Below are 27,990 nucleotides of genomic sequence, written 5' to 3'. Positions count from 1 at the left end.
TATTAAAACTTGCACTTAATGTCATGGAACCCTGGGGTACCTGTTCGCCTCCGAAGTATGAAAAAGTCCACTGTAAAGAAAAGGAAGTTGAAAACGGATTTGACTGAATATGGTCGAAAAATGTCTCAGACGCAGCAGGGAATGTGACTAATAATGGTGTTGTGTGTGCTATGCTAACTTTAGCAAGGAATATTTTTATGGCTTTAAAAAAGCGAACAAGCCGTGTCACTCACGAGGCAATTATCTGTTGAACATAATGGCTTTGGGCTTTCATCGTGCTATTTTGTGCTTTGACTTATTCTTTTCAACAAATGACTGACGCTCATTAAGAAAGGGGAAGATAATGCACCCCTGTGGCTCTCTTGAGAGAGCTTTTGGAAAGCTCGTCTAGCTTGGAATTTAAAGATTGACGTTAAGAAAAATTTCCAGGTTTCCAAAAAGTTTTTGTTGATATCAAAGTTCTTGATTGGTTTTCCAGATTCTGGTCTCCAGAACATTATTATTATTATTATTATTATTATTATTATTATTATTATTATTATTATTATTATTATTATTATTATTATTATTATTATTAATGTTTGGTAATTGTATTAAATTACAAAATTAAATAGATTATGCTATTTAATTGTTTATATATATATATATATATATATATATATATATATATATATATATATATATATATTATATACTGCTTTTTTATTATTTAAAAAACTAAACACAATTTTACAATTATTATACTTTTTATGAAGTTTATTATTTTATTACTTTTTATTATTATACATTTTTCTATGATATATCATCTGAAAATTAATATAGATTTTATTTTCTCTAAATTAGCTAAAGGAAAAATGTTTCATTATTTTCATTTATATTCTTCAGCATAACAAAGCAGTACTCGTCAATATTCACCTACATATAATTTTAATGAAACAATTTTGAAAATTTTTATGTGATTAGAGCTTTGATTTTTTTATTTGTGTGACAGTGTGAACTGATTTCTGGAAATAAATGAAACATTTTTTTTTTCTTTTTTTTTTTCACTTTGTTTAAATTAGACACTTAGATTTTTTGATCTTGAAACTAGTCCAAAGAAATTTCACATGTTCAAAGTCTAGTGTGACTGTCCCTTTAAAGAAATAGTTCACTCAGAAATGAAAATTTACTCCAAGATGTAGATAAGTTTGTTTCTTCATCAGAACAGATTTGGATAAATTAAGCTTTATATCACATGCTCACCAATGGATCCTCTGCAGTGAATGGGTGCCAGCAGAATTAGAGTCCAAACAGCTGATAAAAATATCACAATGATCCACAATTAATCCACAGCACTTCAGTCTATCAGTTAACATCTTGTTAAGTGCAAAGCTGCGTTTAAAAACAAAAACAAAATCATGCAGTACATTTTCCGCAAATTTTCATTTTGTGGTGAACAGTAGGGATAGAATGTTGGATAGTGCAACCAGCAAAATCATGTATTAATATTCAATATATTGCAAGCCATAATCCTCTCAGGGTCTCTTTTGCATGTTGTCCATGCAGCAGATGAAAATTTCATTCTTATTCTCGACTTAGATCTGAAGAATGTTGGACTGGCATATCAATTTCATTATCATGCACGCTAGGGTTAGGTGTAATGAGCATTGCAATCCAAATGAATGTTAAAGGTTGTCTAATCCTTGTCCGTTGTTTCAGTAGAAATGTAAAATGTTGACATGACTGTTCGTGGAGAGCAACTCTCAGTCTTTAGACCCTGACCCTCAGTTGGAAAACTAATTGGTTTATATCCACTGAGTGGGCTGGGGTGGACCTGTCAATCCTCTGTCTGGCCTCCTCTCCTCTGCTTATGAATGCTCAGTTTTCAGACCATTTAGTCCCATGCCATCATTAATTGATAAAGTAGATTGCCTTCTACTTCTGTTCACCCATGGATGCTTGTGTCTATTTGAATTTGTTTTGCATTTATAGTGGCCTCTCTATATTAAATGGAGGATTAAATGCTTGCTCGTTTTTTATTGTCATTCACTTCATCTCAAATAACAAGCAGACCTTCGATTTAACAACCACTAACACGTTTGCATTCATTCATGGTATTAATATGCATATGTCTGTTTGCATGAATCTTTAATGCTTCTTTACTATCCACCATCATGTTGATTTCTTTTAAAGCCTGGCATCGATTAAGCATCAAGTTTTCTAATCACTGCATGTTTTTTATTCATATTTTTTATTTTTTTGGTGTTGTTTTTCTTTCTTTCATTGCTTGCACGTCTGGGTGATATTGGTTCTCCAAAGGGAAGCCAGCTTCATGGGCCTGTCAGGACAGTAGGTAACTTTTTTGTAAAAATGTACGACAACAAGCAATCTAGTTTAACCTGAAACTTCTTGTCTTTCTGGGATATTTTGGTCAGATGACCTTTTAATTCAATATAAGGCTATAAACATTCTGTGCACTGCAATTGTAAAAGCTGAAAAAAAATACCCCACTTGGCAGGATGGTCTAATAAATGTAATATGCTAATTCATTACAGTTTCATTAGAGAATAATTTCCGATTCATGGCTCATCAGAGATGGAGGCAGTGAACTTCAGAAGGGTTTTAACAGCTCTTTCCTCACTCCCGCTTATTCATGCTGCTTCACTTTCAAAAGTTAAAACACATCCTGTGTTTATGAAAAAGTTTCGTGAAGTTGATTCTTCAGTGACAAACAAGGGCATAAAAGGTGCCTGCTAAGTGGCATGAATCAAATTGGAACAATGCTGTGATGAGGAATAAATAGAAATGTTAATTAAAATGATCTTGTGTTTATCTCATGTTCGTCCTTGAAACAAATAGCACAGTGTATTTACTGTACATTTGATGATAAGAGCTCTGCTCTCAGCAAAGAATTCAGTGAGTTGTTTTGTATTATATACCCAAGCAGGTCACCAGCGCAATTAACACTCCACTGTCGATGTGACTTTGAGTTAAATTGAGTTAATAAAACTTTGAAAATGTGTTTTCTGTTGTTTTTTTGTAAAGCATAGCCAAACTGACATTATTACTTTATATATCTATATATACTCCAATCCATATAATGTATTTGGAGGAATTCATCAATTTTAGCAGGATTGTACTTGTGGGTCTGTTTTTATTATTTACCGTTAGTAAATAATTAATGCATCCTGCCAGGACATTTACTATTAATCCACTATTAATCTAGCAAATGATTGTACGATTTCTGTTTAAATGGGCAGTTTCGTGTAATGAAAAGATGTCCAGACTAGACATTGAGCAATTGGCAAATGTTTATTTTCTCTTGGAAGTTGAGCTCTAATCATGTCTAATTTCTCTAAGGTCTATTGTATTGAATGGTTCATGCCATAATGAATGAAACCCACCAGAAGATTAAACTTTTGGCTGAGACTTAATGTTTCTAATTTAACATTTTGTTTTCAAGCTAGTCTGCAAAAGAAATTAAGGATTTAGTCATTTTGTTGTGCCATTTATGCTTTTATTAAGCGTAATATTGACTAGTCTTTGTCTCCATTTCTCATCCAGGTTCAGCAGGAGGTCAGAGAGGATTTCTCGGATGCATCCGCTCTCTGAAGATGAACGGTGTGACCCTTGACTTAGAAGAGAGGGCAATCGTCACTCCTGGTGTAAAACCTGGCTGCTCGGGTCACTGCACCAGTTTTGGGATGTATTGCCGTAACGGCGGCAAGTGTGTGGAGAAATACAACGGCTATTCTTGTGACTGCTCCACCACTGCTTACGATGGGCCTTTCTGTTCCAAAGGTCAGTATGCATATGCAAATTAGAAATTCATACTTTTAAAAGTTTTCTGTGAAGTTTATACACCTCAACCAGAGATATGACACTGAACAATTTGTTTTTTAAACCTGTGACTGGCGGGAATCTCTAAGGGCAACTCTTGTACTTAAGCTCCGCCTCCCTCATTTGAATATAGTAATAGCATCACTGACATGAGCAGGCCCCTTCTGTAGTTCGTGCTCTATGTCGAGACCTCCATCAAGCATCTCATGCTCTCTGTTTAAAAATGGCGACTCGCCGTGAGTCATGGCCTCTGATGGTTGCCCTCAGCTTTCAACATCTCCTTCTGCTTGAAATATGCATGAACAACCTCGTAATTGCAAGGTTTTAACTTGCATTTCCATTTTACACATATTTACTTGTGCCGTCCAGGGTATTGCAGTCAATATCGAATTCTCTCAGATTCTTCGCCTCTGGGTCAGTGCAATTGCTCCCACAGGCTGCCTTACATCTGTGGCTCAATACTACACATCACCTTCACTCCAGGAAGAGGAATATCTTTGCTGTTTCATTTGGATTCAGAGATATGGATGTGGATTCTCATATCTATATGTTATTTAGTGCTATTTTTCTCGATTTAAAGGGTTAGCTTACCAAACAAATTTGAATTTACTCAACCTCTGGCGGTCTAAACCATACATGAGTTTCCATTTTTGCAGAACATAAAAGAAGATATGAAGAAAAAAGATGTCTCAGTTTTTTTGTTTTTTACAATAGGATGACAGTCATACAGGTTTAGAATGGCCTGAGGGTGAGTAAATAATTACAGAACCTTTTTAGGGTGAACCTAAACGCAAAGCCATTAAGAAAATGACAAAACATTTTTACTGAAAATTTGTTCTTTTTGAAAGGTCTGGGCTGAATTAAGACCAAAAAAACATGTTTTACAAAAAGACACCATATTTCAAATGTTGTAATGCAAAAAACAACAGATTTGACAATAAAAGGATCACTTGCTTTAATGTAAAAAATTAAGATCTTGAACTTCTGTTGAACACTAAAGAGTATATTTTTGGAGAATGTTGGTAAACAAGCAGTTGACGGTAGCCATGGACTTCCATAGTATTTGTTTTTCCTATGGCTACCGTTAACTGTTTGATTACCTGGTAACCGTTACCAACATTCTTCAAAATATCTTCCTTTGTGTTCAACGGAAGAAAGAAACCCATACAGACTTTACAGGTCTTTCAGTGGGACTTTAAAGCAGTAGTAGTACAGTAGATAAATGATCCAATCCAGGGCCTGTAAAGTTGTTGTTCCTCAGAACACATCACAGATGGGATTTTTATACTCAAGAACTGTAATTCCTCATATCTGTACCATCCTTACCCTGCCTTTCACGCTCCCGCTGTGTCAAGGCTTTTGCGCCAGTGGTACTAAAACATGGTGGTTCTTTCTCAGTTGCCTCTGAACTGCGTGTTGGAAAAGTAAAGATTGCTCAAGGGCCTCGCAGCAAATAATTAAACCAATCTGTAGTCTCCGCACTGATTTCCTTCCTGCTCCCGATACAGCATTTGTACAAAACTCATTTGTACTTAGCGCTCAGTTCCCGGGGGTAAAACGGCTGAATGAGAGAATGCCATGAATAACAGATAAACCCGCCTCGTCCTCTGCGTACATGAGATATTCGGTGCGGGTGCACATTGTCATGTTCGTTCACTCTCTTTTTACCCTTGTGTGTATTTACTTCATTACCCATGTTGATTTCCCATGGTTCATCCTGTTCCACCCCATATGCAACAAATCCTATGTTGTTTATACTGCTTCTGTGTAAGACAAATCTATGCACGCTTGCACACGTCCTAGCAGTGGGGTTAAACGATTCGTGTAAGAACCTTTGTTCTCCCCCTCAAGTAAAAAGGTAATAGGAAAGTGTCCTCTTGGTTTTATAGCTGTTGAAGAAGCCCCTCATGAATACAAAACATGCTGGTAATGTCAGTTTTCCTGCCCTTCTACCTCAGATGGCCAAGTCAGACATCACTTACACATTCCCAGTGCACATTTATTGAATGGTGGCCTTGATTTGCCGGAAGTATGTGTTCCTGGCTCTTTTTTTTTTTTTGGTCCTCAAACAGCATTCCTGTCAAAGAGTCACATTTTTTGACTAGGTATCACTAGCTACCTCACAATACAATTCATATTGCAATCCATTTCATAATTCATCTCATTTGTGCAGATTGCAACACTTTTTCAGTTTGGGGTCAGTAAGATATAATATATTAAGGTTATCAGTTGATTACATTTTTAATCTAATTAATTACATGATGTGTCAATAAATTCATCTGATTAATCGCAAAATGCGTTTGACTGTAAAAATACCCACAAAAGATTATTTAAAGCTATTTTGTGTTAAATGAGAAAGTATCAAGTAGACATTACAAATTGTAGCTTTAGGAAGAAATATTTTATTTGGTTCGACGTGAAATTTATTACACATAAACATTTAGGCTACAACCGCCTAACTCAAACTATGGAACATAAAAGAAGATAATTTGAGAAACATCTCAGTATTTTTTGTTCATACAATAAAAATCATTGGTAACCAAAACATCTTTGTTACCAACAGTCTTCAAAAAACCTTCTTTTATGTTCCACAAAAGAAAGATTTGAAAAGATTTTGAAACTATCCCTTTAATGTTTTTATTTGTATTATTATTATTTTTTTATGAAATTATACTTAAATAAAAAAAAACTATACTATACTATAACTATAAATAAGAAACTAAATCTGCCAGCAGGTGGTGGTAAATGTCTTTATGAGTCATTCATTCATTTGATTCCTTCAAACGGCTGATTCATTCAGAAACGAAATCCCACTGTTTTGCTCAATGATGCGCAACAATTCTGCTATGGCTAAAACACACAAAACACACTCAAAAATTGTGTTTAAAATATAACACAATATCAGCTTCTTATTTAATGAACTGTTGTAGAAAATCACATTTAAACTCGTAATATCGGACAAACTTGGGACAAAATCAGCGCTCGTGTAATACTGCTCTCCCTGCTCGTGTGATATCGCTTATCATATGATATAAATTGGAGACAAAAACTCAAACGGGGCATTTTTTCACCAATATCTTGAATTTTAGGGGCATAACTGCATTTATGGAGTCATTGCCATCCATCATATTTTTCAACAGTCAACTATATGAAATGTAAGATGACGTACAGGTCTGGGGGTGGGGTCAATGTGTTAACTGTGTTAAAATATTTTAATCGTGTTATTTTTCCATAAATAATTAATTAACGAGTCAAACTGACAGCCATAATATATATAATGTCTTATTTGTCACTTATGACCAATTTAATACATTATCTCTTAAAAAAAAAAAAAAGAAAAGAAAAAGAAAAGAAGAAGTAAATAGAAGTATCAGTACACCAAATGATTGTATTTCTTTTGGCATATACCTAACCCTCAAATCTGATTGGTTGTTTAAATCTTTTCCAGATGTTGGTGGTTTCTTTGAGGCAGGAACACTGGTCAAGTATAATCTGGTACCTGAAGTGGTGGCTGCAGCTTCCAGCCTGGATGAAAAGAGTGTTATCCACAACCTTCCTGTTGAGACCAACCTGACACGTGAAGACCTGACCTTCAGCTTCAGCACCTCCACTTCTCCCAGCCTTCTAGTCTACGTCAGCACGAAAACCCAGGATTACATGGCCGTGGTCCTCCGTCACAATGGTAGGATATTGGTCACTCTGCAAAAGAGGGTTTTATAGCAATTCCATAGAAGAAGGATTCCCTAAAGAAGCTTTCAGTGAACAGATCTTTTCTGTCCACTCTACTAAGGAACTTTGCAACTTTATGTCAACTAACTCTCATTAATTTGCAACTGCGTGTTAACTAAGTCTCATTAGAGTAGACTGTTAGGGTCATAGATATGTATACGTAGATCCCACATTCAACCACTCCAAACATATCCACCATCTTTGAACGTTCAACATTTTGTCACTCACAGTAAAAATCAGTAAGTTAAGAAAAAATGGGATAACTTTTCACAGGTGAGAATGTGTTTGTTTGTGTTTTTATATGCATTAACTCAATATTACAGCTTTGTAAACTATGGTAACTTTTTAATGTTGTTATAGCCAATGCCTTCATCTTGTATCGCGTTAATTTAGCAAAATCATCTGCAGAATTCTGTTGCAAATATAGATATTCATACATGCTTACAACTGCGGTTGTAGACGTAGAGTCAACTTTCTCTCAAGTGTTCACAGACTGGATTTGACTATTACACTATTGAGAATGACTAATGTATAGAAACAGCCGCTAATGAGGAATCTATGTATATAAGGAATATATCTATGCTTAGGGTTAGTAGAATAATTCCATGAACTTGTAAAGTCAGTAAAATGCCAGTAAGTGTAAACCAAACTGTATATTTAACATCAGATATTTTCTTCTAATTGGTTTTTATTGTGCCGCCTCACACAGCATTGTTGCTTTCAGTATGAACAGACAAATTGTGAACCTATTGCATCACACCTGGTTAGTCTTCATTCATCATCAAGTCCGAATTCTGATGCAATACACACATCTGTGTGTGTCTGTAAGATTGTTCTGCAGCAGTTTTGAAACTGCACTGTAATAATAAAGGAAAATTTATTGCAGCAGGCTGAATTGCTTTTTTAAGTGGAAGCGCAACAGTAAAAGCTAATTATATGACAAATGGCAGAGCGCAGGCAATTACATCCCTGTTTGTTTGGCATAAGCACAACACTGTGATCCAATTCTTTTAGAGTTTAGAAGTAAAACACATCTGGTGTTTAAAGAAAAAGAGTCTTATTCCCCTCAGGGACAGGATTTCCCATTAAATACAGTGACTCAGATGTACCGGTTTTTAATTTGTAGAGTGGCGTTTTTGCCAAACACCGTTCCATAAAACCCAAAGTGGGCACACAAGACTGGTGATACTTATTCTTTGTGTTAAGCAACCTAAATCCACATGGAATTTTACCCTGTAGTCTCTGAGCAAATTTATCTTGCTGGCCTGAGCGGTAACCCAAATGAGGTAATGTTCTTCCCTGCAGCCTGTAGGGCCATTGCACAGGAGAGTGCTGTGGAGGTGACTGATGTCAGGGTGCAGAACTGATGCACAACTCTCACTCACTCAGGCATTCTGCATCCAGGAAGACTGCAGTGTGGTTGAGCTCTGGATAAATGTGATCTTTCTGTCTCATCCTGTTTCAATCAGGTACGCTGCAGCTGCGGTACAACTTGGGTGGTCTCAGAGAACCCTTCAGTGTTGATATTGACCAGAGGAACTTGGCCAATGGGCAGCCCCACACCGTCAACATCTCACGGGTGGAGAGAGACATAGAAGTGCAGGTGGGAAACACATGAAAGTGAACATCTCAATATAACAATCAATATCACTGGTCAAACGTATCATGTAATACTCATCCAATAATATAAAAGTTAACTCTTTTACTGCTAAGGCAGCATCTTAACTGAAATTAAACCTCATAAGGGACTGACTTGAAACACTCTTTTCTATTTCTTTTGAAAGCACATACATGGGCAACTACTTTGGTAGCGGGTTGTTATCTGTGCCATACAAATTTGTATATGAATTGCACAAAAAAAATCTAGTAAATCTCACAGTTAATTTCACAGTAAAGGTGGTCAGTAGCAAGTTTATAAAAGTGCACATTTTATAATTAAATTAAATGATTTATAATGTCGTTATAATAATATATTCATTATAAAATTAAATTATTTATAAGAAAATAAACTTTATTAATGTAATTTACATTTTATTTATCCTTATTTATTTTTGTTTGATTTTATTAATAATAAATAATAATAATAATAAATATTAATAATAACAATAATTATTTATTATTAATTATTACATATATTGGGTAAAATTGCCCAATTTGAAGTGGCAATCGATGCATTTTGATCCATGAAGGATATATATGATGCGGCCATCAATTTTAGTTAAAATTAAGTACTTTTTTAAGATCGAGTAATGATACCTAAAATCGTTGCCTAAATAGGCAACTTTCTTGATTTTTCATAGCTGACTGTATATCTCAAATATGCGGGTATGTGAGTGGATGTGTGCCGTGTCTGTTACCCAGGATGCACTGCATTAGTCTCACAGGCCCAACTGGATAATTGAAAGCTCAGGGTGAACTGTAGATTTTATTATGTTCTAAATGGCGGTACACGCAGCACCTCGTGTGGGCGATAAGCAGGACATTCAGCAACATGAAATGATAAAGCAGTGATCAAGATCACAGAAGCTCCTGATCAGTAGAAAGTGTGGTCATATCAAGTTGCGTTTGAGGACAGAGGAAAACAAACTACAGAAGGGTCAGGGACTTTTTAGAAGCTCCTGATCAGTAGAAAGTGTGGTCATATCAAGTTGCGTTTGAGGACAGAGAATAATATTAAATGACAGAGGTGCAAAGATCATGTCAGATATACTGTGTGACCTTGTCAGCAAAAAAGTGGGCTTTGTTGCCTTGTTGCTTCTCTCTCTCTCTCTCTCTCTCTCTCTCTCTCTCTCTCTCTCTCTCTCTCTCTCTCTCTCTCTCTCTCTCTCTCTCTCTCTCTCTCTCTCTCTCTCTCTCTCTCTCTCTCTCTCTCTCTCTCTCTCTCTCTCTCTCGCTGTCTTTCTTTCCGGTCAGTCTGTGTCTTTGGCTCCTGCTTTGTTCCAGGCTCCTAAATCAAATAATCAAATTCCTGCTGTCTGGACGGATGAGGCACAGCACAGATAAGCCCGTGGGCATGAGGCTTAAAGAAGGGCTGTAGCTCTCTTTAATTCTTTCTGCCTTATTTCATTTCTTGCTACACAGCTCTGCCAAGCCCTGAGATCCTACAGACCAGAGCTGAAAATCTGGCATGGGGTGAAATATATAGAGAGAGAAAGAGAAAACCATAGCCCTTTTACCCTGTCTTTATGGCCCCTGGGAACCCCGCTGACATTGCACCAAATGAAACCCAGAGCCATCCTTCAGACAATGACCTATGTGTATGAGGGGTTTAGGTGTGTGTGTGTGTGTGTGTGTGTGTGTGTGTGTGTGTGTGTGTGTGTGTGTGTGTGTGTGTGTGTGTGTGTGTGTGTGTGTGTGTGTGTGTGTGTGTGTGTGTGTTTATGACACTAGGGTAACTCTCCTTTATTTTCTTGTCTGTATAGCTGTGTTGAGTGTCCTTTAGCACTACTCAGGCGCGCACACACACACACACACACACACACTGCATGAAAATCGAGCAGGTACTCCTAAGGTAGATCACGTAGATGTGTAAATTAAAGGCAGGTTGCTTACAGATATCTGTTATATATGTCCAAGTCTGATAAGTTCTGTTTAATTAGCGCAGAAGGTTTATTAGGGCTGTTAAATTAGCTTTTCTTTTCAATTTACAGATTCTTTTCTGTTCTTTAGTTTTGCTGGAAATGACAAATAACATTAACTGACCTGACATTTAATACTAGTCTACTAAGCTTTTATGAAAATAATAAAATAACAAAACCTTTTTTCAATACCAAAAGATTTTTTCAATATCATCATTTTTATACATTAGTTTACAAGATTTAGATATGTACTGTATATAACGTTCAGGAATTTGGGAGTCGTAAGTTGTGTTGTGTTGTGTGTTTTGTTTTGTTGCCTGTGCTTACCAAGGCTGCATTTATTTGATTAAAAAATATTTTAAAAAACACTAATATTGTGAAATATTACAAATATCACATATCTTATTATTATCAATGCTGAATGTATTTTTGTGGAAACGTTGCTACATTTTTTTTCCCATCATTCTTTGATGAGCAGAATGTTACAAAGAACAGCATTTATTTAAAATAGAAAACTTGATTGTTGTTAATCAAGTGTTAATGCATAACTGCTACATAAAAAATATATATATTTTTTTTTTAATCTCACTGAACCCAAATATTTAAACCAGGGTGAATATAGTAAAACAATATATAAATTTTACCTAGCTGCAAAGGCAACATTTCTTGGTACGAAATAACTAAAACGTAAAAATCCATATATTTAAAAGAAAAAAAATTAAAGTTTTAAAATTCAAATAAAAACAGAAAAAAAATATATATATATATAAAAAAAAAATATTGATAAAAATGTATTGCAATGACTCTAAAATACTCTGCAGAATACTGCTATGGACATCATTTAAAGGCAGAGACATCTCATTAAAATCTCATTAACATGTTTTATAATGAATGACAATCTGCCACTGGAATTTGTGTTTGTTTGCTGATTGGTCATTGTGGATTTTATCAGACATGGAAAGTGGCCGTGGCAGTGTTCTCTCAGGCATGAAGCATTTTAATCTATCTCTTCTCCACGGCTCTCTATTCATTCTAGTGAAATTACAAAACAAAATCAAATTGCATCCCCACTCCTGATATTCATCTACTTATGCAGAGGCATGACAGATGCAGTTTTGGATTATTGAAATCAAAAATTATATTAGAGGTTAGAACCTGGAACCTCCATATTATAAATGAATCATCACAGGTAGAATAGCAACACTTTTTTTAGATTTCTCTGATACAGGTTTTGCCCACCTGTGCATTTTCCAGAAGAGTAAAGAGTTTGCTTCAAAAGGAATATGAGATGAGAGACAGTTACATCAGTCCAGCTGACCTTTCCAGACACCCACGCCTGTGATATTTCTTTTGAATGGAACATCACACCCCTGAATCAGACAGTGAAAGGTCAAAACATATCTAAGAGAACAACCATGTGGGAAAAGCAAACAGATGTACTTGATCTTTTAGAAGTTTTTGAAGATTTTTTTCAACCCTAAGGCAAACAGCAGAGCACACTTTCATTTTGGGATGTTTTATTAATTTAGATTAATGAATACTTTTGGGGTTCCCACTATCAGGTCAACTTTTTATCAAAGTAATGTGGTGGACCTTGCACTATGTTTTTATTATTGCATTAAACCCCTTTTCACCATATCTGACAAGCATCAGTCCAGAAATTATTCATTTCCACTGGAGAACACTAGGAGCTGTTTGGACTTCTAATTGTATGGAATTTTTGGATCCCATTTGAGCTTTAGATGTGTTAAAATACATCAGATCTGATGTCCCAATGTGATGTATTCTAACCTATGAGATTTGTGAACAAAGTGAGAATTACCAATATTTTTCCACTAAAACATTATTCTTTAAACACCATTTCTGTAAAATTGGTAGTTATGAGTAATTATGTCAGAAATAATAATTTTGTAGTTATGAAATAATGTTTTTTTGTTGATTAGCCTTACTTACTGTTTTTTTGTTTGTTTGTTTGTTTGTTTGTTTGTTTTCAAACAACTGATGCCGCCTTACTGCAGATCAGCATGATCTTTGGGCTAAAACAAATATATATATATTTAAAAAATTATATCAAGCCAGGGTTAATATACACAAAACCTATTAGAATGTTTTTTCAACTGAAGTAAAGCTGAAATAAAATAAATAATAAATATTAGATAAAAACTTTAAATGCAAAAATCTAAAACTGAAATAAAAATAAATTAACAACTAAAATATCAACATTACAAAACAAGTAAAAATATATACAAAAGTACATAAAATTTAACAAATAATTAAAATGATTGTGAAAAACTGATAATCATATTGATAATCATTTGTTTTTTGTGGCTGTATACATACATTAATTATTTATTCAGTTTACCACGGTGAAGTGAAGTGTCAGGGAAGTGTTTTGCAATCTTTAATATAATAATTAAATAATATAACATAATATAATAATTTATGTATAAACAAAAATATATAATTTATATGAAATATTTTAAAGGAGTATGTTTTGGTAGCATTTTACGGTCTTTATTGGGGAAAAATGTGTAAGAGTGTGTATTTGTGTTTACAGTTTTTTGTACCGTTTGTAATTGTATTTAGAATTTGATGCATTGCATTGTTTAAAAAGTCTTTTAATTTAATTTTAATTTAGTCTTTCACCACTTTAATTACTATTTGGCTTTTTTGCTGTTCAGTTTAATTTATCATTTAATGATTTTGTTCATTTAACTCTCATTTGTTGTTTATTTCACAAAAAAAAAAAAACAGGGTTACGGTTTAATTTTTTTTATTTACTAATATTCTTAGTTGTTGTTTATTTAGTTGTTTGTTGAGTAACAGGATGCCATAACCTATCAGCAGTAATTTTGGTTTGAAATTTTTCAAAATCTTACAAAAATGTACCTAAAAATGCACCTTTCCAAAACTAATTTCTTAGAACGACTCGTATCTATTAACTCCCCCTCTCTTTTCCATCATTCTATTCTTTTTTCATTTATCTCCTGTGTTTATTCGCTGTAACTCTCTAAGTTATTCTCTCAGTGGGGTTGTGGCTATAACTCAGCTTGTGCTGTCAGAGTGGCGGACGCCCCAAGGGGATCTGGCTGTCGCCTCCCAGGCAGAGTGCCCCCTCTCTGGGTGGCCGCAGTGCAGGAGGGGCCCTGTCAGATAGGAGGCTCGTTGGATGGAGATTAATTATAGCCCCACAGCAGAGCTCATTAGCACTAGCCATGTCAGAATGGGGCCGCAGCACCACAAGGGACAGTACCTCTCTTCGTGTCATCCCTCCATCCTTGCTGCCCATTAGTTTCAGAGGTAAACAGGTTGAAAGCAATTTAATTTGGTCACATTATCCCATCGACGAATGGCAACACACCCTTCTCCATTAGCAGTGGCAGAAACACAAGCCCATGAGGTCTTCTGAGATTGGCCACTGTAATTGGATAAGGTCTGGAGACTGCTGGTAGCAGTGAGGGAGGGCTTCCCCTGCTTGATTTACCCAGCACAAATGCACCTGGGAGGTGTCTGAATAAACATGCTTGCATTTATCAGTCCGCCACATCAGTGGAACAAATTAGAGCTGAAATATGTCAGACAAACGCCATTGTGTTGGAGTCTCCGTTTCTTTCTTTGAGGCTAATTTGTATTCACGACAGTGCGCAGCGATGAGAGCGCCTCTTTCACAACACAGAGGAGACTGAGAGAGCAGCCATATCTTCAAGCACAAAAAAGTAATTTAGCGGAAATAATTCTTTTTAATACCGAGGCTGAGATGCCTCATGCTAATTAGAAGTGCCAGTGAATCAGCAGTAACGGGGTAATTAAAGCTGTCACCGAATGTGTGTGTGCATGTGTGTGTGAGGGGGTTGCATTCAACTGTTCCTTCCTTACCGCATATCAGCATGATCTTTTGACTGAAAAAAAAAGAAGAATATTAAAAAAATTAGGCCAATATTAAGCCAGGGTTATCTTTAAAGAAAACAAATACTAATATAATCATTTTGTTAATTGAAATAAAACTGAAATAAAATATAATTAAATTCAATTCAATTCAAGTTTATTTGTATAGCGCTTTTTACGATACAAATCATTGCAAAGCAACTTTACAGAAAATAAATCTGAACTAAAACTGAAACAGAAGTAAGATTAAACATAACAAATTGTCAAAAAATTAAGTTAGTAATTAAAATGAAAACTGACAATATAAATAATATAAATATCATAAATAATTACTAATGAATTAAAAATATGAATAAAAACTATAATGGTGTGTAAATAATACTAATTAATATACTACAAATTAAGCGACTTTGTTTGAAAAGTGTAAATTTATAAATAAAAGTGACTCTATATATAAAGATACACAAATATGAATCTAATGCTGGTTCGAACCCTGAACTTTTTAAACTCTACATGTACACCTAGAAGCAGATGTTTAATATATATATATATATATTATATATATATATATATATATAATGATTACATATATTGTGCATTTTATTGTACTATATATTTAAAATACTGCTGTGCAATAAGTTAAAGTAAATTATATGTCTAAAAGTTTAAATTAATTATTATTAATTATTAAATTAAGTAATATAATTATTATTATTATTATTAAATACATTGAAAAATAGTAGTAGTAGTAGTAGTAGTAGTAGTAGCAAAATATATTACAAAGTATATTTTAAATAATTGTTATAATACTTTGTTATATATTTCAATGATGTTTTGTATCAGTGATATATAGTACATAATATAAAATGTATACATTTTTTGTGAATATGTAACAATCAAAAAACTCCCTCTTTTTAAAGGGGTAACTAAGTGAATTGTAAATGGTGTGGTGCTTTGACTGTATGGTCAGTGATTAAATATTTAACCAGCAGATGGCACCATTGCCCACTATAGGGATATATCAATTGCATGTGCAATTTGTACTTGACCACCAGCAACAGACATTTGTATATAATTTAGTTTCTGTGTCTTTCCAATTTCTTTTCTTACTACCTGTCTTTCTTTTAGCTGGATCATTATCCTCCCGTCAGCTACACCCTGCCAGAAGCATCAGACACACAGTTCACGCTGGTCAAGTCACTCTTCCTGGGTAAAGTCTTTGGTAAGTGCTCTGTGTTCCTTTGCAAACTCCCCCAGGCTTGGATTAACCTGTAACCTCAAATATTTTTTGTTTCACTTTATTAACAATAAATTGTATTTGTGAGATGATTGTGAGACAAGAGCGTAGGTTGACGTTTATATAGTACCCACAGAATATTCTGGTAACACTTTACTTAAAGCCTTTATGTATAATGCATTATAAAATTTGTTTTAATTCATTAATTATGCCTTGTTACAAATGCAGTTCTGTTTGTAAACCACTACAGCGCTAAAAGTTACGGACTACAACTTTAAGTTAAGTGTTACCAATATTTTCTCTCTTCTGTCTAATTCTGATCTTTTAACCTTTAAGAGTTGAAAACTTAAACCCTTAGAAAGTCAAAAGGAAATGTGCTATTTGTGAGTTGGTGCAGACAGTAGTATTAAAAAAAGTATTGCCTCAGTTCAGCCACTAGGTGGTACTAATAGATAATTCTGTGGGAATATGATTTTGGTGCATATACTGTATGGCATAATATTAATGATTTAGTATTAAATCTTTATGCTTTGGTATGCTGATTGCTTGTTCACATTACAATTTCTGCAGATACAAACTACAACTTATTTTACATAATTAGTAGGAATTAGTAGTTTTTCCAGTACAATACTTTGTAGCAATTCACACTGGAAGTATGTGAAGGAAATTATATACCTTGGTTTGTGAACTCTGGGGGCACAGAAAGTCAGGAATATAATTTACTTCTGCCAGTCCACAGTTTCCTTGAATGCCTTCTAAAGATGTCAGTGGCTTAAAGGTCTCTCACCCGGAGGCATGTAACAGACATGCACTTTCTTCAATGAATAACGTTGAGGCACTAACCAGAGCCTATTATGCTCAATTCAGTGCTGCCTGCTGACACACCAAAAACAGCAAAGTGACCCACTGTTGTTACCAATAGCAGGAATCGGTTCAGTCTGGCAATTTCACCCGTCACATAAACACCCAAAGCCTGGTGGCATTATCCACCTGCATATTAATTTTTAGCTAAAATCATGGACTGTGGAAAGCAAAAACTGTTTCATCTCTCAGCCGAATCTGGTGTACTGGTCCATCAGAAAATGGATATTCTAATATTCTTCCTGTCTGCAGGCACATAATCTCAGTCGTGTCTATCAGAGCATGCTGTCTTCCTGTTTCCACAGTCTCTGGAGCCTCTGCATCAATTCATGCTCAAACTGTCCACTGCCCTACCTGCCTCATCAATCATTTATGGCTGGAGACCCCTTTCACATCAATAAGCCACACTCTTTCAGCATGTTCGGCTTAAGGCAATGTCCATGGTTGACCTGCAAGCTGTTTGTCATGGAATATTTACCTTAACATATTTGGGAGGAACAGCTGTGGTCCCATAATTCGTTGATGCTTTTTGTGCAGTGGAAAGGAAGAGTTCCCTTTCAGTTGGTCACTCTCGACGTCACGTCGGTGACCGACGAAATGGGAATCTCGCTAGAGAGACCAATCTACTTCGAGTGTAAACTAAATGAGCCAATGCACATTGGCATGTGATGATTGCATCCAGCTGCCGCTGATCACAGCGTGAGTATAAATAGGTAGCAAATGCAATGCATACTCAGCTGCTTCGGAGCCGAGTGGTGTTATCGTTCTGCTCCTGCCAAGCTTCATTACGGACGAGTCAGCACGCTCAAAAGGAGCTTCTCTTTGCAAGTGTTACGGCGCTACAACGGGTTGGTCGACCTTTGTTGAGTGGGTGCAAACTACAGGCTGCACTACCCCCTGTAGTATTGCAGTGGCCATCTTCCCTGTGTGCTTCAGCACAACTAAAAGAGCACTCCTAAAAGAACATTCATGGGTGAGTGTCTTTTTAAAGATGCATCTTTTAAAGATGGCATTTCACCCGTGCGTTTCTGGATGTGGTCGTTACCTGGCACCAGGTGATAGTCACGATCGCTGCCTCACGTGCCTGGGCATTAAGCACGCTGAGGTGGCGTACGTGGATGAGTCATGTTCTCACTACGGGAAGATGACCATCTCAGAGTTGCGGACCAGGCTTTATTACCTAAAAAGGGGTGGAGTTCCGATGCCCCTGCTGCGATCTAGTTCTCATTCAGTTCTAGTTCATACAGTATATTTGTGCTTTTGTGATTTTAGTTCAATAGTTTTTTCTTTAATATTACTATTGTTTAAGGAGATTTTACTAAATATTAACATCGCTGGTATGCAAAATTTTTGGTCAGTGCACTTTGGCGAATTCTCTCATCAGATAGATGGTATTGAAGATTTTTGTTCAGTGTAATTTGGAGATTTTTCTTATTACGCTGCAGACAACATCACTGATTATAATGTTCTTTGCTCACTGCAGAAAATGTCCGCTCGCTGCACCACAAGGCGCCCAAGAAAAATGCAGCCGCTATAGGCTACATATTTCTGTTTGGTTTAATAAATAATTAATCACAAAACTATCACAAAAATTAAGTATCTTGGGGATGATCAAGGGGTACAAGGAAAATCTAAGACCTGGCCCTGTGGCGGGGGGTGCTGCAGCACCCTCAGCACCCCTAGTTCCCATGGCCATGCCCCGCAGTGGACAGTCGGTAGTTGTGTTCTGGTACCGTCTCCACCTGGTGGGGCAAACCGTCCCTTCCCTCCCGAGCCAGTAAGTACTCGTCTGGTCTGACCAGCAGTGCTTATGCGGCCTGTGGAGCTGCTGCCTCTTTTCTCGTTATGGAGTTGGATTCAGTCTTACAGACAGCACGCCTCACAGTTGAACGTGCTCAGTTGGTGTTGAGCTGCTTGAATAGTTCAAAGACAGGATGACAGTCCCACTGAAACAATTTCAGAGGCTCCTGGGGCATATGGCAGCTGCTGTGGCAGTTACAAGACAGAAGGCCTCCAGGACGGTGCCGGTTCCGGGACCCATGGGAGGTCTGGCAGTTCAGGGCACCATGGCGGATCTGGCAGTTTGGGGCGCCACGGCGAATCTAGCAGACTAGTAGGCCATGGCGGTGCAGGCAGTTCAGGAGGCCATGGCAGAGTAGGGAACACAGGAGGCCATGGCAGAGTAGGGAACATAGGAGGCCATGGCGGTGCAGGCAGTTCAGGGTGCCATGGCGGGGTAGGCAGACTAGGAGGCCATGGCGGAGCAGGTGACTCGGGAGGCCATGGCAGAGCGGGGAGCCATGGCGGAGCCCTGGCGGCTTAGGGGACTCAGGGGGCCCTACCGGAGCTGGGAACTCTGGGTGCCATGGCCGGACAGCCTCCATGGCCTTGGCCTCACCACACGGCCCGGCCACTACGAAGGAACCCATACTACCCCCCCCCACTTCCAAATAAAAATACTTGGTGACGCTCACAGGCTCCAAGGCCCTCTCAGGGCCCAAACCAGGGACCGGGGCCTTCCCTGGGCCTGGCTGGGTATCTGGAGCCCTCCCTGGGCTTAATGGGGGATCAGGAGCCCTCACTTGGCTTAACTCGGGGGCAGGAACCCTCACTGGGCTTAACTCGGGGTACGGAGCCCTCACTGGGCTATACTTACAAGGAGCTGACACTTGAGGCACAGCAAGGCACAGCAAGGCACTTTTGAAGAACTGGCACTGGAGCGAGCCCTGGGGCTAAAGCCGACACTGGAGCAAGCCCTGGGGCTAGAGGCGACACTGGAGCGAGCTCTGGGGCTGGGATGAAGGCAGAGAACAGTCCTTTTCTCCTCCTCCTCCTTTGGTTACGGGGGAACTGGGCAGCCGGCGGGCTTGTCCTAGTGGTGACCGGCGGGCTTGACTTTGTAGCGGCCAGCGGGCTTGACAACAATCTTCAGATCGGTTGGCAGGACTGATATCGGGCGGGGGTGATGTGGGGACGGCGAGCGGGCTTGACTAGGCTGGAGTTTCGGAGGACAGTGGGGAATTTGGGGTTGGGCAGATGGTAGGAGCCGTTGGAAAGGTATGTGGAGGTTCTCGGCGTGGGGGGAGCTGGGGAGACGCGGCGCATTCCAGCGGGAGTTGGATGATGAGGCTTAGGAAGTTTCTTTACTTCTTCAACTTCGAAATCTGAACCATTTAAGAACAGCAAGAGATCAATCAGCTCGATCAGGGGAAAACATCGGAACGGAAGATTGCACATGCGTTGGAAGATTGAAGCAGATAATCTCATCATCCAACGCCTGCAGGAAGCATGCACCTAGAGCGACGTCATGCCAGTTCACCTGGTTAGAGAGCTCGAGAAAACCCTCCACATATCGTCTCAACCTCAGACCGCCCTGCCGCAAACTCATCTGCAGTCATCTTTTGTGGTCCAGTATTCTGTCACAGGTGCACTACTGAGTGGAGTGCGGAGCAAGGAACGGAGGGAGATGAGGAGTACATCAATCCAGAGAAGTTTAATTATAACAAGGAACAAGGAAAAATCACATAGCGCATGTAGACATGGGCTGCATCCGAAAACTGAAAAAATGCTGCCTTCGGAGGAAGCATTCCAAGGTAGGAAGGCATCAAGGCACGTCTAATTTCAATGTTAGTTTCAGTTACTGTCTCCTGAGATGCCTTCATCTGGCCGATTTTTGAAGGCAGCATAGATGTATCCTTCGCTGCCTCTGATATCCCACAATCCTGTGCGTTCCATTCTGTGACAATTAAGCCAAAAAATAAAGATGGCATCTGAAAGTTGCGGTTGGTGGTCAGTTTGTGAGTAAATGTATGTTTTTGATCAACGTTTCCCACTTTTTATGTCATTTCTAGCGAGAAATTTATATTGCAGTAATGAAATGTCCACTTAGTTATCACCAAAGCTCTCTATATTTTGCTGTAGATCATTAAACCTCTACTCTGCCTCAGAAGCCTGTCCAAAATCAGTTTTTTTTTTAGGTGCCTTCGTGAAGTTATTGCCTGATACTGCAGCGCTGCAGCAAGTCACCTGCCTAAGTTTTCGGATGCAGCCATGAACAATACCAGATGCTGAACTAAAGACAAGGAACACACCTGGGATCAATGAATACAAACAGGGAACACCTGGAATTAAATCAACATAATCAGGACAGGAACAGGAAACTAACCAAATAAGGGCAAGGAAGGCACATGGGGAGCAAAACACACACACATGACAGAAACAGAGTCTGACAGTAACTTCTTAAATGTATAAATATATTTGCTGGAAAACAGGTTGCAGAACATTGCAGTATGATTTGTAGTTTTTACTACACATTCTTGCTAATGCTTTTTTAGACTTTAGTCTAGTCAATTTTACAAATATGACAAAATATAATTTATGTTAAACTAGCTAAATAAATTCTGGATTAAGTCTTTGTGACAATCAGAAGAATACATATACCTTTACAAATGTGTGTGTGCGTGTGTGTGTGTGTGTGTGTGTGTGTATATGTAAATATATATATGTGTGTGTGTGTGTGTATATATATATATATATATATATATATATATCTGTTCTATATATATATATATGTGTGTGTGTGTGTGTGTGTGTGTGTATATATATATTAAGGAAAAGATTTAAGTTTGTATCCTTACTTTTGAGCCATGTATTTGTGATACAGACAAATGTATTCAAATTTAATTCAAACAAAGCTATCTTAAAACAGCAATTATGGAAGCTTAACTTTTGGAACATGCTTCATGTTGTGAAAACCTATAATGCTTTAAAATGCTGCAAATGACTTCCAGTCACATTTCATATCAAACCCTGAGATGAATTTCGATTATGTCAAACACTTTGAATTAAATGTTCATTCTAAAGAGAGCACGTGGGAGTTTCTGGGCAATGAGTAAGCTGTTGATCTGGCAACCTCAATCTGTCATGCCTACATGCTCAGAATGAATGTTCATTCTAAAGTGAGGACGTGTTGTTTTATGGGAAATGAGTTAGTTGCAAGCAGACCTGAAATGAAGTGAAAAGTTTGTCTGTTGACTTCATGAGGTTTTTCAGGTGATTATTTTCTGTGTAGGCTGATGCAGGATAGCACTGCAGGGATTCATGAGTGGCGCAGAAGCTCATTTAAGCATCCAGATATAAGTTCCTCTAAGAGCCTGTACATTATTCATGAATCAGGCAAATTGGTCATTGAGCTGAGTGTGCTATCTGTGTCTCCGGACCATAATTGCATTTTAAGGAATCAGAGCAATAAGACTGGAAGAGAAAAGATCATTTGAAACTGGATGAAAGCATATAGCATTGTTTGTAAGTGGAATAATTGAATTTTTGGGAGTATGTGGAATTAGTATTTGTGTTGTTGTCTTTTGGTACTTTTAGGGCTGTCAATGCCTCCTGTATTCATATTTATTTATGATTAATCAGGTTTTTTGTTGTTGTTGTTGTTGTTGTTAGTTTGCTTGTTTTAGTATTTAATACATTTAGGTCATTTAATGCTTTCAATTGTAAAGACATTTATAATGTTACAAAAGATTTCTGTTTCAAATATACAGTATGTATAGATGCACATACACAGAGACACACACAAAACAGCTGATAGATTTTTAGAATGCATAAAATTACTAATATGTATGACAGTTATCACAGAAATTACACCACATCAGTTATTTTGCACAGTCATATTGAATCAATTCAGCATATTTAATTAATCATATGCTTAAATGCATTGATTTTGACAAGCCCAATAATAAAATAAGTGTGATTAGGTCAGACAGTGTTTTAAGGGAAAAGTGCAGTATGTAGTACTTTGTTCATTTGATATGCTGTTGGCAAAGATGTTGATGAGACAGCAGTTTGAGCTTTTGAGAAACCACATGTGGTCTCCATCTCTTTTTTTTCTCCTCCCCATCTCTCCTCTGGTACCAGACTTTTAGTCTCATCGATGGCACTAGGAGACTGATATGATCAATATTGAATCTTGCTATATCAAGGTCGTCTGCAAGAGGATGATTTTGAGCATAGAAAAAAACAATTTGTTCGCCTTTTATTTTAATATTTTATATATATATATATTTATTGTGTCTTGCTAAAGCAAACACATTTTTTTATTGTTGTCCATACAGGTTTAGTGGTTTATTCTGAACATCTTAAAACAAGTGTATGACCTCACAGCTATGAATGATACCTTGAAGGAAATGTTTCTTTATCGATACAGATTTGAAGAAATTTTGCATTACATCACTTGCTCACCAATTGATCCTCTGCAGTAAATGGGTGCCGTCAGAATGAGAGTCCAAACAGATGATAAAAACATTGTGAAGTGGAAATCTGCGTTTTTGTAAGAAACAAATAGATCAAGGTATTTTAACTTTAAACTGTCAATTCTGGACAAAATAAGGCTAAGTCCATAATCCATAATAATGCTTCCTCCAGTGAAAAGGTTCCCTGTTGTCCTCTCACATCAGAATCCACAGACATATTTGTTTGCAAGTGTTTTGAACTGTATTTGTTAATAAGCGGTGCTTGATTCAGACAAGATAATTTTTCACTATAGCATGCCGTAATATGGATATATGTATTTTAGCAACAGTTTAAAGTTAATGGTGAATTTATTACATTCACAAATTTTCACTTTACAAGACATTATTTATCGACAGGAGTCCTGTGGATTATTTGGACTCTCATTCTGATGGCACCCATTCACTGTTGAGGATCCACTGGTGAGCAAGTGATGTAATGCTAAATTTCTCATTTATATCTTGGATGGCCTGAGGGTGAACAATCTTCAGCAAATTTTAATTTTTGGATGAACTATACTATTCCTTTAAATCATGTTGTTTGCTGAGACGATGTGTGCTATCACTTATCTAAACAGTTAGACTTAACAGTATTTAACTTAGCAGATAATAAAAACAGACAAAGAAATCCCATCGATTTACATTAAAAGATGTTTGGTCTACACATATTTTCATTTATTTTGTCTGTCAGAGAATCAAGCATCACTGTGTATCCCTAGATATCCCAGAGCATCACACACTGTTACCGACAACCATCAAATCATCACCCACACTAAACTATGTGAATTTATAGTAATTGGCGATGAGATAAAGATAATTAAATGACCATGTGCTTTATGGCCCCTGGAGGCTGCATCAAACATAAGTATTCAGCATTCCATCACAGACTCCGCCTCAAGCCGAGCTGCATGGCTGTGATGATTTTAATTCTGTACCGATAAAGCAGTGCAGTTCACCAACCCCACCCCGCTATCAGAATTCAGCCTCCGTCCTGGTGTGCTCTCACAGGCGGATTTGTCCTGGATGAGTGGAGAGGCTTTTCATCTGAGGTTTCTGAGTGGGCAGAAGGGCTGATGCGGCTGCTCTTTGTTCTCTGTGGGTGGTGCTGCACCAGTGCTGCCTTATGACACTCAGATTCTCTAGAGTAGTGCTTCCCAAGCAGGGGGCCTCAGCAAGATGGCTTAAAATAATTTAAAATAAAACAAAACAAGGTTTAAAACAAGCTAAAGCAACAAAAAATCAAGATGGAAGCTGAAAATCATATTTCTTATTTTAATTTGTTCTGTTAATAATTGCCTTTTTAAATTATTTATTTTATGCAATTCAATCAATGTCATTTATTTAATATTTTATATATATTTATATTTTTATTTCATTTATTTAATATTTTATATATATATATATAATGGTATATATATATTATATATATATATATCTATATAATATGTATATATATATATATGTATATATATCTGTATATATATATGTATATATATATATATATATATATATATATATATATATATATATATATATATATATATATATATAGATAAATTCAATCAATGTCATTTATTTAATATTTTATATATATATATATATATACACACAGTGGAGATCAAAATTAGAGAACAGCCTAGAAATACTAGATTTTTTTCTGAAATCTTGTCTTATATTATCTTCATCACTCAAAATTTTAAGGAACATTAGGTGTAGGTATACCACTGTTATACTAACATGTTTGACAAAATAACCAAGGCATTTTAACAAAAAAAAAAAAAAACTTTTATTTTGTTGAGAACACGGTGAATAAAATTAGAGAACAGTAAGCACTGTAGCACAAAAGAAGATTGCAACTAAAATTTTGTAGGGTTACTGCTGTCAGAAATTAGTAGGAAGTGTGTGGAAGGCCCTGCTTTGAGTGACTCCAGCCCATCTTCGGCCGCAGGACATCACTAGTTTCTCATACTGTGCTGGTGTGATATTGGTACAGTCTTCTTCCAATCTTTTCCATAGTTCAGTGACTGTAGTCGGTTTCTTAGCCATAACTTTGATGCCAAGGATTTTCCAGAGATTTTCAGTCGGGTTTAGATCAGGACTCTGGCCTGGGCATTTCATTATTTCAGTGTTCTTTGCTTCAAGGAATTGCTTTACCCATTTTGCATGTAGCTGTATAAGGGGCCCAACTCCTGCTGCACAAAACATCCCCCAAACCATGACACTTCCTCCTTCACCTTTCACTGACTTCTTTACGCACTCTGGGTTCAGTCTTTCTCCAGATTGACGCCGAACATAATGTTTCCCATCTGACCCAAATTAAACTTTCTGTCATTGTTAAAGTGAACTTTGGACCAATTCTCCTCTGTCCAAACAACATGCTCCTCAGCAATGGTGAGCCTAGCCTTTTTATTCTTTCTGTTGATGAGAGGTTTGCACTGTAGAGTTCACTTTCCGTCCGACTTCTCTTAAACGTGCTGAGACAGATCCTTACCCCTTACCCCAACTGGTGAGCAATTCCAGCTGCAGTGTTGAACCGATTCCCTATTGAGAGTCTCCACATTATCCTGTCTTCTCATGCATTTGTCTTATGTGGACGACCATCTGTTTTGGGGGACTTGAATGAATGATTATGCAATAAGCTGCAATATTCTAGAAATCACAGATTTTAAATGACCATCTTCTCGTGCAATGGCTGAAAGGGTCATCCCTTTGGCCTTCATGTGGACCGCCTCCTGTCGCAGGGTTTCAGTCACCTTAGAGCGGCCCGCCATCTTGTAATTTAAGTGAAAATTAAAGGAATGCTGCCAGTTAAATAGGGTTTGTCATATAATTAAGGAAAATAGCACCAGGTGTCGGATTAACACAAATAACTTGTAAGTATCTGTAAGTGTTCTGTAATTTTGATCAGAGTTCTTTTTTTAAAAAAATATCTCATTTAGGTTCTTAAAATGTGCCTCAGAATATGATTAATTTATGAAATATTCTTTAAAAACTGCCCTTCTGCCCTGCTCTCAAATAGGACTTAGCAGTGACCATGAAATATAGGAAATTGAAGGTTGTTCTCTAATTTTGATCTCATTATATAATTTTTTTTAAGCTTAATCATTTTTTAGCTTAATTTATCAGGAAAAAAATACTTATTTCCTATTTCATTTTAAAAAATTAATTACAAACTAGAGAACTCATATAAATTCATTGTTATTACAAAGTGAAGAATATCCCTTTATTATTGAATTTGGTACGTATTTTTTTATTTAAAAGAGTCATGAAATGCCTATTAAAATGTTATATTATGTTTCTCGTGGTTAGTTTATGAAGGTCCAATATTTGTGATGACAAAATGACCATTTTGGTTTATATGTATGAAATTATCAAACAGAAAAAAAAATAAAAAACTCTTCTTTTGGGGTCCAATTATGTTGATAGTCTCAATAATTGTTTGAGACATGAGTCTCGATGCGTCAAAAAATTAGATTCCTTTGCAGATATGTCTCACCAAAGTTAGATTCAACAAAGAATATTCAGAGGAAAAGAAATACATTTTTAGAGGGAATGTAGGACACCTTTGAAGTCTATTCCACAGTTTTGACAGGCTCCCACTGCAAGATAATGAAGGGAAAAGGGTTGAAGGAGAAAAGGGAAACTCTACAGGGAGAAAATGACTCAAATAGGATACATTAGATTTGGCAAGTTTTCATGTTTTGAATATCACTCATTCCATCCTGTCTTACTCCCCATGAAGGAGATCAATTACCTGTTCACTATAATTAGCTGTTGTACATAGATGAGTTAAAATCCCTGATAATCCCAGTGGTTTTTGAAGAGGTCGCCTCGTGTTAAATGAGTTTGCAGTGATTCAGCAGGTTTGTGCAGGTTGTTTTAAAAAGTGAGCATAGCAGGTGGGAGGTAGACACCTGCTTATCTTTCTCAAAGAAACCAAAATCTCTGAAAGCCTTTTGTCAAGCAATACTGAATGTTATTTGCTTTCATGCCTACCTGTTTCCTTAATGCAACAGAATGAGATTCTTTCATTTTTATGTTGTTTTTCTCCTGGCAGTTTTTCAGTGCTTTCTTTGCAATTCTGCAGGGACCTCAAAGGGGTGCAAATGCTCAGAAGGTTTGATCTCTAGCAGTTGATTTATTGTTTTAGAGCATTGTTTGTGAAGACGATTTTTATTATTGCAATTCACAACAACATACACACTGAATTTCTTTAAGCCTCTTCAAATGAGACTAGTTTTTTTCCTGAGGAGGGTACATTTATTTTGCAGATGTACTTTGTGATTATAATAATGTACAAATTCAACTTAGGGATACTCCACCCCAAAATTAAAATTTTGTCATTAATCACTTACCCCCATGTCGTTCCAAACCCGTAAAAGCTTTGTTTCGTCTTCGGAACACAATTTAAGATATTTTGGATGAAAACCTGGAGGCTTGAGACTGTCCCATAGACTTCCAAGTAAATAACAGTGTCAAGGTCCATAAATGGTATGAAAGTCATCGTCAGAATACTCCATCTGCCATCAGACGTGCAATCTGGGTTATATGAAGTGACGGGAACCCTTTTGTAAGTGAAGAAAACAAA

At 36.8% G+C, this 27,990-nt stretch overlaps 1 protein-coding gene across 2 annotated transcripts in view; it reads left to right on the top strand.

Annotated features, from left to right (window-relative positions):
- Positions 1-27,990, top strand: part of cntnap2a (contactin associated protein 2a) — a 352,125-nt gene that overhangs the window by 310,070 nt on the left and 14,065 nt on the right. Inside the window, exons 18-22 of one of the 2 annotated variants that reach the window (XM_042752140.1) lie at positions 2,299-2,328; positions 3,544-3,780; positions 7,268-7,501; positions 9,018-9,151; positions 16,140-16,233. In XM_042752140.1, coding sequence (XP_042608074.1) covers positions 2,299-2,328; positions 3,544-3,780; positions 7,268-7,501; positions 9,018-9,151; positions 16,140-16,233 — 729 coding nt within the window. The remainder of the gene's footprint in view (positions 1-2,298; positions 2,329-3,543; positions 3,781-7,267; positions 7,502-9,017; positions 9,152-16,139; positions 16,234-27,990) is intronic. The other variant, XM_042752141.1, reaches the window with a different exon arrangement.

This window comes from Cyprinus carpio, chromosome B24 (assembly GCF_018340385.1).
Source record: "Cyprinus carpio isolate SPL01 chromosome B24, ASM1834038v1, whole genome shotgun sequence".
NCBI classification, from domain to species: Eukaryota; Metazoa; Chordata; class Actinopteri; order Cypriniformes; family Cyprinidae; genus Cyprinus; species Cyprinus carpio.
This window is presented reverse-complemented; position numbering and strand designations above follow the sequence as displayed.